Source organism: Necator americanus, chromosome II, assembly GCF_031761385.1.
Source record: "Necator americanus strain Aroian chromosome II, whole genome shotgun sequence".
In the NCBI taxonomy this organism is placed as follows: Eukaryota; Metazoa; Nematoda; class Chromadorea; order Rhabditida; family Ancylostomatidae; genus Necator; species Necator americanus.
In genome coordinates, this window is record NC_087372.1 from 4292773 (window position 1) to 4306496 (window position 13724).

At 39.0% G+C, this 13724-nt stretch overlaps 1 protein-coding gene across 1 annotated transcript; it reads left to right on the forward strand.

The window, feature by feature from the left end:
- Positions 1–2059: 2059 nt before the first annotated feature.
- RB195_016833 (uncharacterized protein) lies at positions 2060–11624 on the forward strand (the record flags this gene model as incomplete). The annotated part of the gene is made up of 11 exons (XM_064183550.1): positions 2060–2221; positions 3082–3203; positions 5393–5498; positions 7197–7340; positions 7771–7968; positions 8047–8179; positions 8756–8831; positions 10770–10961; positions 11074–11227; positions 11368–11481; positions 11544–11624. The coding sequence occupies 11 exons, from the start codon at positions 2060–2062 to the stop codon at positions 11622–11624; spliced, it is 1482 nt and encodes a 493-aa protein (XP_064039431.1).
- Positions 11625–13724: the final 2100 nt, after the last annotated feature.

Sequence of the window (13724 nt, forward strand, 5' to 3'; positions counted from 1 at the left end):
TCAGGTGTCTTTAAAGGCATCATCCCACGAATCTGAGGTGGTGCGGATTTCAGGTGGAGTATTTGTACACGGGATAGTAGATTATGGAGAGAATTGTGATTTCGGTTATTTCTTCCTAATTACCGTAAAAAGCGGCCAGGAAGATGCGGCGCGTGCACAATGCTGGCACGCTCCAGTCGAACTTTTTGTAGAAAAAAGTGCGCCAGAACGTCCGAAACCGTATCTTCCGGGCCGTTTTTTTACGGCAATTAGGAAGAAATGGACGGAATCATCCCCATCTCCTTACTCTACGATCCCGTATACGAATACTCTACCGGAAATCCGTACCACTCCAGATTCGTGGAGTGATGCCTTTAACCGTATGGGGGAGGAACTTAGCTTATATGTAGCCTATATGTGTGTAAGGTGACAAATAGAGGCCACATCGAACTGTACTGAATAAAAAACTTGAAAAGTTTTTCTTTTATTTGTTAACGTTTTCACTTTTCTGCCTTGTTTCTTTGTTTTCCTGTGACCGGTCGGAAGTTCACCATGACTTTACGGACATCCTGTATATGTATAGCAATGGTGTCCGCTCACCTCATCCCTTAGTGCAGTCACATGTTCCAATTGTATGAGCGTTGAACGCGCCGCACCGTGTCTATGTGATTTTACTGCTATCAAGAACTTATTGAAAACAAATTTCTGGAAAACTAAATAAATTAAATTCTGATAATAAATAATTTCTGTAAAACTAAACAAATAAATAAATAATACAAAACTAAATTTTTTGTGGAAAACTAATTTTGTGAAACAGAAGAAGAAGAACACGAGCGGGATCAAACTACACAATGGGACCTTTGTACATTTACGATTTGGCCAATCTGCAGCAATTTTAAGCTTTAGAACTTTAAGGGTATTCTTTAACTCAACGATGATCACTTCAATGTTTTAGAGGACAAAAAACGAGAGTCAAGTTTAACGAATAAGAAATAGCAAACAGTAGCGAAGATTTGAGAAAACAAAAACTTTTCAAAAGTTTTGAAAAGTTCTCTAACGTTTCTAAACAGGTAGGTTATTATAAAACTATTGCAGCTCGTCCTCCCTGACGTGGTGAAATTTTTATGTTATTCTTTTTTCTTTAGCGGACCGTAAACAATCAGATTATTTCTAACACATTGGCGAAAAAACACTCGGTGAACACTCGGATTCCCGATTATAAATCGGACATCAGGCTTAACGGCGGAACATGTCATAATTGCTGTGTGAGTTTTCTATCGAGTGCCGAACCGAGTTTTTATCGAAATCTTTTTGTCGAAATTTGAAATTTTTTGTCTAATCGTTTATGCTGTTACGTTTCTGTTTTGTCCCCGTAGCAGCTCCTTCTCAAGAATGTTCGAGAACGCGCAAAAACTAGAAAAGGCGGTTGTTCTCGATTGAAGTGCCGCGGTAGATCACTAACAAACGCTAATCCTGGGGGTCGATCTGTGAATTCTATCGGTATTCAGCGATTTATCGCAATTGTGGTGATTCTGTGGGAACGGAAGTAACCATTGTTTTGGATGTTTTTACCGTATTCCCCCTATTTGTCTTTTACTTATTTTTTCTTTAACATTTTGGATTTACAACTACGGTTCTTGTGTTTATTTCTGCTCTGATTCTTCCTTACGATTTTGATCTCTTCGCTTCGATTCTTCCTTTCCTTTGATCATGATCGAAGATCGTACATATTTTGTTGTAATCCATTAAAATATATTCTCTCTCCCGGTTTTTTACGTTAAAAATTTATTAATTTTGGTTTTTTTTAATGATTAACGTTACTACAACTCTTCTTTTCTCTTAATCACATGTTTGTCAAAAGATTTGTCTTCTGTCACAAGGTCATCAAAACAACACATATTACCGGTTCTAGATAATCCAGTCATCAAAGGTCTCTTTTTCTTGTTATCGCCTTTTCTATCTATCTGTTTTTTTTGGAGCTAGAAAAATGTTGCAACTTTCGATTTTCATTTTTGTCTCAAGATACGTGTTTCTTTACTTTTTTCATTCTGTTATTTTTTTGTTAATTTTTCTTACCAGCATGTCAACAGCGTCATCGATTTGGGGAAATGGATTTCGTTATGTGTTGTTGATCTTGGGATTCCTATGCCTTACCTCAATCTGTTCAAACTATATTATTATTAATTTCACATTTATATGCATGGCTAGAGATGACTCAGAGAAAGTCGATACCGGAAATGGAGTCAGGTTTCCTAGATTTTTATTGAACTTTTTTAAAAAACGTACTTTGCTGTCAATGGCCAATATTTTACTCTCCAAAACCGGAGAATTAAAAAAAAGGTACGGGAACTAAATTCCAAAGTTATTTGATTACTCTCTTTATGCTATTCACATAATGTACTATATATTTCTTTAAAAGTGCTGCCTTATACATTTTGTATTTATTTATTTATTTATTTGTTTATTTATATTTGTTTTTATCTTCCTTTTCGTTTCGTTTTCCTTTTCTTATTATTATTTTTATTTCATAATTTTATTTTTTCCTTTTATTTTTTCCATCTTTTTCCTCCTCATATTTGTTTTCCTTTTAACTGCTCCAGTTTCAATGTTTTTCATTAATTTATACTTTCCTGTGAAACCAGTAGCCATTGGTCGTTTCAAGATCCAATCGGCAAACTTTCAAGGTTCCAAAAACTAGTTTATGGAGAGCGTATGACACGGAAATATGTATGTATATATGTATGTATATGTAGGAAACATATAAATATATGTTCTCTCCAAATCAAAGTAAAATTAAAATAAGTAAATCAGAGTATTTTTCATGACTTGTTAAGCGGGACCAGCATAAAAGCTCGATTGATAACGAGAACCATGGAAGGAGAGAGAAAGCACATTCTTGAAATAGATCTTCGTGTACTGATGCACTCAATCTACAACGTCAGATACAAGAAATGGTCTAGCAACGTTAGAGCAATTCAAAAGGAGATAAAAAAAACGACAGAGATAAAACTAGATATGATGTAGTGTTCAGAAAAATTATCCAAGTAACTGTATGAGAGAAGGATGTCGTCCAAGAAGATTATTCCAAAAATTTTCTTCCAGACCTTCAAAAATCGCTTCGTGTACAGTGCGGCCGAGAAGAGTTCAATAATATGGGCAGTAGCAATTGGAACAATACTTGGAACGTTCCCAGTTAACTACTATTACATAAAATTTGGAGCAAGGTAAGTTTAGATACCTAACAAAGTGATGAAGTAAATCCAACCTTAGAAAAAAAAGTGCAATGCTAGTGCAATCTAGAAAAAAAAAACATGAATAATAATCATCATGCTATATAATAACGCGCATAGTCAGTGTGTGTCCGTGTATCCGATGGTCCAGTTCCAGGAACGCAGTACAACGTCATTCGTATTTGATGACGCCATTAAGATGCGCCAGTACCAGCAAGTAGAGAGAAAGAGAGAAGAGTTTAAGACAGGAAGACGGGGCGCCCAACAACATGTTGGCGCTAGAATGCAGCAATGTGTCACGACATCATACCGCGGTGACATCAGAATGGATTAAAATAAAGTGAGACTGCTGGCCTGCGGGTTGGTTCACCTAAAAGTATTCCATTGAATGCGCAGTTAGGTGAATCAACCCGAACTAACCCTCTCTACGTTACACTTATTACGTTTACCAGATGATTTCTCCAGAACTTATATACACGCACGCAGACGTCTGCTTCAGTAGGAGCTAGCCGTTCACGAGATCTGACGTAGATTTCTTATTTTTATCAGTATGATGATGACTTTCGCCACTATCACACCTTTCTATGTTATCTTTCGGGGAAGATCACCTTGATCACCTTGACTCCCGTTGATCTTCGAACTGGTCGAGCGGGCGCCAGTAATTCTTCCATTTGTCCCGATCGCGTGCCTATAGCCGGTGGGATACGAGAGCATCATATTTTTCTTTCAAGGATTAATCGGGTGGGGTCATCCTGTAGTGCGCTTAATAATCCGGGAACAGTCGCTCACGGCTCTGGTCCAACGGTTGTCATTAAAGCGCATCACGTGTCGCCCACCTTATTTTATCCGTGGAACAAAATTCCAGAGAAAAGGATCCTAGATCACTTCTCAATTGCGCGTTAATGACATTTCCGAAGCGGCCAAAGCAGGAAGTACGGTGGTGTTGAAGAGGTGAGCACGGAGCCGGGTTTCGTTTTACATCCTCGTGTGTACGCTCCCCCAACTGCCCAGCTCGGGGTCAGGTCGTTTGTTCAGTTCCCGACCAGATAAACGTAGCTGGTGCATCGGAAAAGTTCATTCAGCAACAATCGTCTTTTGTAGATTCAGCTGAAGACCGATGCATCCACATGTTTCGTCGAATTCGGTCAGCGATTCGTTTGTTTTAAATTTGCCAGAAAATGAATGAGTCGGTTCATAACCTTGATAACTGAATGTCGCACCCTCTTCACGTCAATGTGTATCTCAATTTGTGTTTCAGTGCTCTATGTGGATTCCCCGACCGCGTCGTCTAACTCGAAAGTTCTTTAGCGATGAAGGTGAGACAGAGCGGCATCTTGTACTCGCCTCGAAGGTTGGTAGCGGCTTCTTTCCCTTTCTCAGACTTTCCTTCAGGATTACTCTGTAAAAAGCCTTGGTGTACAACAACACGTCTTGCTTAAGGTCTTCGACTGTTTGGAACCTTGCATTCGACAGATAACTGAAGAGCCTCGCCAGGTGTTGATGATCCTGGCGGAAGGCTCTCAGGTGTTCGTCTTATGTCGACAGGATGATGTACGTTCCGACATGATAGCTTTCGATTTCGAACGGACAACATCTACCCCTAGATGGTGAGGAGGCAAGTGGACATGGCTGTCGTAGAGATCAGAGAGAAGTCGTAGATGTCTTTTTGTTCGCTTTGGGGTTTCCGGGAAACGTTCCTTCTGATCTTCTCTAAGGTCTTTTTATGCCCTCGGCAAAGCCTTGCGAGCTCGGACGTGAGTTCTTGTTTCCCTCCGGCTCTTTCTCCTCCAGATTGTAGCAATACACAAAGGAATACTTCAGCCCTTCGCAGTCGTGAAGGTAGAATATCCTCCCACCGATGGTAGTCCTGGGATTTCTCTCTCATTACTGACCCATTTAAGAAGAAAACTACTGAACTCTCAATTACTGCTTAGATTTCTTTGAAAAAGAACGAACAAAACGTTGCTGGGAAAAGGAAAACTTAACACTGCAGCAGAAATTTACAGAAAGTGCCACTAATTCTAATTTTTATTTATCAGTAAAGGCGAGCGAAGAGAAAAGCGGGAGAACCACAAGAAGTCTGAAGTCCGGCGTTAGCCACACATTTGGACTGAAATGGCAACGATAAACAATAACACAAAATGGGACAAATACCAATCAATATCAGAATATACTGCTTTTAGATGGCCATTTTTTATTTCTGGTATAATGTCTGTTTTTTCAACTGCATTGATTCCGTTGGCTGCATCACTTGGTTTACCATACTTACTTTTCTCTCGGTTCGTGCAGGTGTGTTTAGTTTCCTCGATTATTGCTCTTCTGAAATTTTATCCACACTCTGTTGCCTGGTTCCTCTACATCATTAAATTTGTATTGTTATATTATATTATATATTATATTATATAATATATTATATTAAAGGGGGCGTGTGTGGTGTAGCGGTTAGAGGTCCCGCTTCCTGCACGATCGATCGCTGGTTCGAATCCGCCCTAGTGCTCACCAAGCCTTTCATCCCTCCGGGGTCGATAAATTGGTACCAGACTTGTCTGGGAGGATAAAAGCACTGACTTGACACATCGGCTAGCCACCGCAAGTCAGTATGGGCCAGATACACGTTCGTAAACCTCAAACGATTCTGAATTGAAGTGAACGTGGGGGCGCATCCCAAGCGGATTGATTAACGCCAGAAACTTTAAACTTTAACTTTTATTATATTAATATTATATATTAAGTATTATGTTAATTAAATTGGTATTATATTATGGCTTAGTTAAAAACTCCGTTATTTTAACTGTTATTTGAGATGTTTTCAAAAGAAAAAGATGCAGCCATGAATTCTAAGGAGGGGGGGTTTGTTGGAATACGCATAGTATCAGAAACCACTAACCATTTCAAGGGTTTGGTGAAGACGCATCTGTCAAAACGTAAGGCCACAAATAAAGTTTCATCAAATCCTCTTTATCAAACTAAGAAATAAATAAGAAATCATGGATCGAATACCCAACGTGATGGTTGCAAAGCGAGAAAACCTGGAGATTGTTAGATATCCTAGTCGTTTTTTCAGAATTTCTATACATTTGCATGATAATCCCTTTCGTATATTTTATTTTGCAATGGTCTAGGCGATTAATCAAGTCAGTGTTTTTATCCTCTCAAAAAAAAATCGATCGACCCCGAAGGGATGAAAAGCTTCACTAGGGGGTTTCAAACCCCTGACTTTGTTGTTCTAACCAAACTTCTCACTGACCGCACTACTCTCACTACTTTTCTTAAAACACTGGACACTTCTTACTTCTCACTTCACTGAATACTTCGTAAACAATTTAAGGACTAATTTAAGGACTAAAGAAAAATGGGTGCAAAGTACGTAATCTGATCCTTACTATGGTGATGAGACGAAAAAAACCACATACGTTTAATTTTAATCACAAAATAGTTCAACAAAACTATTTGTTGTGAAGAAGTCGCGTTAGGCTTTTGGTCAACACCGTTCCCATCCTTAGGTCTATTTTTCATTCAACAATGCATTACCTATCTATGAATGACTGAAACTGTGCCTCAAAACAGGCTCATATGACTTCAGTTCACTGAAAAGAACTTCAAATTATTTGAATAAGTTTAAGATCTGCTTTGGTCTAAAGGTTAAAATGTTTTCAATACTATACAAATACTATACAAATTTCACTAATGTCCGCTGGCTGAAGAACACGAAAGATTCTGTCGATTTTATTAGTATTTATTAACTATTGATTAGTAATTGTTTTCTTTAATTGAGCCGGATATGAGCTTGTTATAATACAATCCTTTATTCGTGGCTAACGTTTCGGCAATACCACCTTCTTCAGAGTCTGAAAGGGTGAAATCGAACGTGATTAATCCGATCAAACGCCTTATTCGCCCAACAAAGAAAAATTATTGATTATTAATTATTTTTAACTAATAGTTCTGATTTTCTTCTCACCACTTTGATGCTTCCAATTGATTTAGGGTCTGGCTTACGCCGCTGATTTTGCCGCTATAGGAATACTGTGTGTTCGATGGGCTCCGTTATCCCAAATGGGACTTTTTATCAGTGTATTGACAGCGTTCACGTCTGTGTCTTCTATTATCACTAACCCATTATCTGCCTGGGTAAGTTTCTTATTTTTCTTGAGTTAACAACCAGAATTATTTTTTCTTTATTAATCAAGTCATCGTTCCTTATATAATGCAATAATAATACTGAAAATACACAGCTACAATATTACAGCTGCACCTGCTTAGAAAATAACTCCGAAAATTTATAATATTTCCTTGGGACCTTCCATGGAGATCAGCGACAGTACGCGTTCCATCATTACTTTTTTCGATGCCGATCAACCTCTGTTCAGCGTTATATTCCCAGAATATTCCGTCTTGAGATCGTATGAATACAAATATAGCGCTAGCAAAGACAACCTGTCTTCTATTAAATTGGCTCCTATGGAGGTCCTAAGAAGAATGATAAGAGGAGATAAATCTTGGAAATGGTGATTCCTACGTATTTTCCAGCGTATCCTTCATGTAAACAATGTAATTGCAGCTTTGCGAGTCCACTCTTGGCTGGCGTTCAGCTTACTACATACATGCAGCTTTCGGACTCTTCGTATTCATTTTGTGGATAATCATTTACAACGACGATCCTCACCTACATCCTAGCGTTAGCGAAAAAGAACTCGCTAAGATTCAAGAAGACAAAACGCAAACTCATATCGAACGGGACAGTTTTGTTCCATACAAGGTTTCGTTCTAATTTGATTGTTGGGACAAAGCTAAAGGATATGACCTACTCTGAGTAAAGGTAAACTTTGTTTTCCAGGAAATTATCAAGAACAAAGTGATTTTAATTGTCTGGTTCAATGCGTTCACAGAAATGACTACAGTAACTTTGCTACTCGTCTATGCTCCTATCTATTTCCACAATGTGCTTGGATACGACATTCCTACAACTGGTATGGCTATTTATTCGGCGTTTCGCTGGAGGATGCTGAGAACAGCTTTGCCGTTCAAGTTCCGCTAATATTTGCTACGATATAACTGTTGTTATGATTGGACCTGTAAGTCAAACGAAGCGCCAGTTTTACGTCGTCACACATTCACGTCAAAAAGAAACATCTTCAAATTTTCTACTTCATACCCAGCTTCTACTGTGAGGAATCGATGATGATAGAAGTGAATAGGTTATAGAGCTCATGCATGGCGCGATCATGGAAAATAGCGTGTGGAGCTCGTTTTAGAACCCTGCCATAATTAAAGTCGTCAGCAAAATGAGATTATCCGTAAGGTGATTGGGAGGACACTACTGTTCATAACTACAAGCTAATTTAGTCTTCATAGACCTTTGAAGCGGAACAACTTTGTTTTTTTCAAAAATCTAGACTTTTACCTTTAAAACAGCAGTGTAATAATTGCGCTTCAACTATTTTGGTGCACCCTGTAGCTCTTAAATCGTTAACCATTAAATGCGTAGTGAAATACTCAAGAGTGATCAACATGGAGCCGCTACGATTACACGAGTTTTGATTTAGGAGTTCTTGTATCGTTTGCGGCCAGCATTCATCTTCCATTTAAGTTTGCTGGGGGATTCATCAGCGATCGAATAACGTGAGGTTTTTGCTCTTCTTGAAGATCCTATTGAGTAGCGCAAAAAGAACTGTTACACTACACTACACGAAAGTACACTTGTTTATCAAGCATACTAAATAGCAAGACTCAGGAGTAACAAAGTAGAATAATGTTATGACTTCATTTGCATTAGCAAGAATGAAAGCGTAGCGGTTAGGACCGCGTTGGAACCTTTTTTAGCCCACTCATGGCTGCAGTTTGCGATATTCCCACTGTCCCTGACTTCTCTTTTCGCGAAGGACTCAAAGAGCATCTTACGTCCTCTTCAAAGAGGACTTTGTGAAGAGGTCTTGCGAACGGGACGGCGGTCTTCCTCGGGCATTTAATATCGGAAGGTATCCAGTCGCTCATGGCTCTGGTCCAACGTCGTCGCTTGAAACGCACCACATGTCTGGCAGACCTAATTTTACTTCGTGTGGCGTTCGTTGGATGAAGGCTATGCTTTAACTCCCTTCTTTCACTGGCATAAAGCGAGATATTCCTAGCATCACCCTTTCAACTGCGCATTCTGTAACGCTGATCGAGTTCTCCCCTTGTTTGCGAAACGCCCAAATTTATGAAGCGTAAGTGAAAGAAGGAAGAACGGCGGTGTTGAATAGGTGGTCACGGAGCCGGATGTTCTTAGTCTCCTTCACCACATTCTCGATGCTCTTATATGTTTTCCTAGTCGCTCGTTTTCTCCTCTCTAGGACAATTCCCAGGCAGTTCTTATATGTTAATTTTGCGACATATATGTACATAGCTGGAGTACTCGGGTATTTTAGCTCTAATGAGCATGAATAGGAGAATCGGAAATCCATCCGTCATTCATGAAGGCCGTGTTGTCGAAGTACAGCTGAAGACCGATCTTTCTGCAGCGTTTTCATAAAATTCGGCCAGCATCCATCCGCCTGATTCACACCTTCTTCTAGAACCCTTTTTTGGCGTTGAAGTTGCCAACAATGACGTTGTGAAAGGCTTGATTTTCTCCGTAATTGTTCTTTAGGGCTATGTGGGAGGCTTCGTCTTCGTCTCCAGCGTGACATGTGGGAGTTGTTGTTGGACCGTGAATAGAGAAAATAGTCAAACCTTGTGTTGATTCAATCTTTTCACTTGTAACGTCCGATGCGAGTCGTCAGTTGCTCGAAGAAGTTGATGGTCATCGCCGTACTCGTGTTGACGAAGACACCGACTCCACCAACTCCTCTACTGTGGCATGTTTCAAGTAACGATTCGTGCAATTATAATCGAATCAGTGCCGACATTTTGATCTCTGATATCATTTAAGCACCAACATTATCTCAAAGGACTTCCTCCTTCTGTCTGACCCGTTGAAAGCTTGTTTTGTCGTTCTGAAGGATATTTCCAACAGATCTCACTAGCTGCCGTACTTTGGAGAAGCGCAGCAAAAAAAAGTGTGTCACTCGAAATTGAGTCAAGCTTCGCCATTAGTAGACCAACATTGTTTGGGGCTTTTTACACTAGAGCAACATTATTTGGGGCTATTTACACATTTTATTATATTCTGTTTATATTATGGTAGCATTAGCTAATGCTGCTATAAACGATAAAGGATAAATTGTCTGGTGTATCAATCTGCTTTGGGTTGCACCAACGCGTCTTACTGCAATTCATAAACGTTGAGGCTTTTGGAACACGCGTTGGCTTATGCAACGACTTGCTGGACCCAGCCGATCATCAAATCATTGTTTTTATTCCTTTCTTCTCCTCTGGTACTAATTTATCGACCCCGGAGGCATGAAAGATTTGGCTGGCACTAAGGCGGTTTCGAACCATCGACCGTGGAACCACAGCGGAACTCTTACCGACTGCACTGCACCCTCTCGCAAAATAAGCGAATACAATAATGTTGTAAATAAATATGTAATTGGTTTCTCTGCCAATAACAAATACCAAAAAACTAAATTTCGTTTTCAGGAGTGTTTCGGAACGTCACAAAATGTGGTTTTTCAACTCAATCGCTGTCGGTTTAGCGGGCATTTTTTGCGCGCTGATCGGAGTGTTTCCAGCTAACTGGTCAAAGACTGGAGTAGCACTGTTTACGATTACATTTACATGCATGGGAATGAATCCTGGCGGATTTTACAAATGCGCAACTCTTTCATCACGGTAAGGAGGTTTTTCAACAGATATGTGATGTATTTAGCTCTAGGTGCATATGTCTGAAGTGAATTGATACAAACTAAATCCACCATCCTCAGTCCATTGCTTTCTGTTTCAGTCAGTACGCTCATTTTGTCTTGGCTACCATCCAATTCATGAAATGCATAGCACTATTCGTTGGACCTGCTATGGTCGCTTTCTTAGTAACGGATGAGCGAAACCATGATCAGTGGAAATATGTGTACTGGATCAACGGTTTCTTGCTGAATGTGGTGAGACAATTATTAAACCATCTTGTTTACAGTGATCCCGCACACCCTCACATGGATGGGATTGGAAATTCGTTACACTAGCTTTATCTTCAGTTCTTCAATCTCTGTTTACTTTTTTTTTAGTAACCTCACATTTGCAGGCAAACCTTGCCTTCATTCCTGTCGCTACTGACCAACCAGCTCCATTCACCCTTATCACAAGAACAACTAGAAAAGTCCACGCTGAAGAAGTTGATGGCTCTCTGGGATACAAAGTGCCACTTTCTCCTTAAATTTACTCTATTTTGATTATTGCACATGAATAGTGTCATTTTAGATCGCAAATACTGAGATGAGTAGAAATCGAGCGAAGAAAAGCGGATCGCAACATTCCATTGTAGTTAATAAAGAAGTGTGACCAATAAAACTTTTACAGCTGCCAGCGCACCTTCGAAATCGAGATATGTTTTCCCAACCTGTCATTATTTCACTATCCTCTGTGTTTTGTTTGAAAATAGCTGATATTATAGAAGATATTTATATAAAAAAATAATATAGGATTATTGTATGTCTTGTTTTTCAAAACTCGTAGAAGTATCGCGAGAGTACAAGAAAAAGTACAAGATGCCGTAGTGTCTCACTTCCATTGACTTTGAGAAATCCTTCGATTCAGTCTAAGCGGAAATAGTCGTGGAACCCTTTGACCACCAAAGCGTCTTTACTCGACACACAACGAAACTTTGTAAGTATTATAACGACATCATTGCCAAAATTACTCCATTTTACAACAGTGTTACATTCAACGCGAGCAGAAAGGTTCAACATTGCGAAAAAATCTCATTCGAAATATTTCGTGCCGCTGTCAAGAACGAAGCGAGGGTGTTGGGTAATGATAACACATAAGTGAAGCAGGAGATTTGAAGTTCAGTCCTACGATTCAATGATCCAAGATCAGAAACACTACCGCATATACCCAAAGAGAGTAAAATAAAGAGTGCAGGAAGGGTGATGCGTTTCAACGACTATCGATGGATCACAGCTGTGATCAAATGTGAGTCGATACTCTGCGATATCCAAACTGCACTGCAGGAAGACTAATTTTCCGATAGTTGGAACTTACTATTTAAGATGCCTTTCAAAGAAAGATATGATGTATTTACTATATTGAGTGTTTACGAGAAAAGAAAAAAAACAGTGCAGCTATTGCGACCATTGAAGGTGCTACTGGTGGCCGCTCGAGCAACTCGACGGAGAACAGGAGCACAACTGATGTATTTTTTTTAAAAATAATTCGTGCACCACAAATGCCCTACAACTGGTGAGGATTCTATAGTAATGATGTTGCTAATGTCATATTAGCGTATTCACACGTTTTAATTGTAGAGACATAGGGTCATTGAATGTTCGATATTTTTTTTGATTTTGTCATGTGAGAAATTTTCGAATAGGATCATAGAAAAAGTTTTTCCTGAAATATAGGAGATAGATTGAGGGAGATAAAAACAAAAAACCGATCCTGCATTGGCAAGATGACTATTTCGAAGTCCTTGAGAACAAACAAAACCATATATAATAGCGGGATTAAAGGAAATTATAATAAAATTGTAAATATAAAAGTGTTTTTATTCGTATGAGAACAGCTCCCATTGCAATACTTTTCTGTTTTTTTTTCTTTTAGGAAACCATAGAGAAGCAGATTTGTTCCAACATATTGCTTGAAAAACAACTGTGATCGATTAGCGATTATGAATCAGCCATCGTACTTAGTGGGACCTCAGAATTGCTGGAGATTTTCAATTATAAAACAGAGTATTTATCGATGTGTTATTATTGTAGTATTTCTGTTATGCCTAATTTTCCTTCCATCTCTTTCCTGGGAATGTTCAAAAATGGGCGAAAACTGGAAAAAAAATTTGCATGGGCGATAGTCGTCGGTCGGTAGCCACGTGGATCGCTTTTGCCGTGTGATCTGTGAATTCTGTCAATGTTCCGCATTTCTCTCAGTTGCGGTGATTATTGGCGATCGCCAGGGGATTGACGCTTTTTCTCACAGTTTTTTTTGCCGATTATTCCGATTCTCTTTTGTAGCATTTTGATTTTATAGATATGGGTCTTCTGTTTAGTTCTATTATGGTTGATTTTTCTACGATTTTATTTTCTTTTTGGACTCCACCCCCTTGGTTGTTGTGGAAGATCCTACAAGTCTTGTTTTTGTTCATTAAAACTTCTTTTCTTCTCTGTTGATTCCGTCTGTCACAAATTTATTTCTTTTTCGTTCTTTATTCTGTTTAAGGTTATTTCGTGCCTCCTTCTATTCGAATGTTTGCGAAATGACTTTTGTTTTTTTGCTCCAACATCATCAAAACAACACGGTATTACCGGTTTTAGATGATCCCGTCGTCAAAAGTATTTTTGTTCTATCTATTCGATTTTTTTTTCACCGTGTTAAGGTTATATCTTCCATTATCGACTTTTTATCCACATTTCACTGATCACAACGTGAATTTTTGTTATCAGC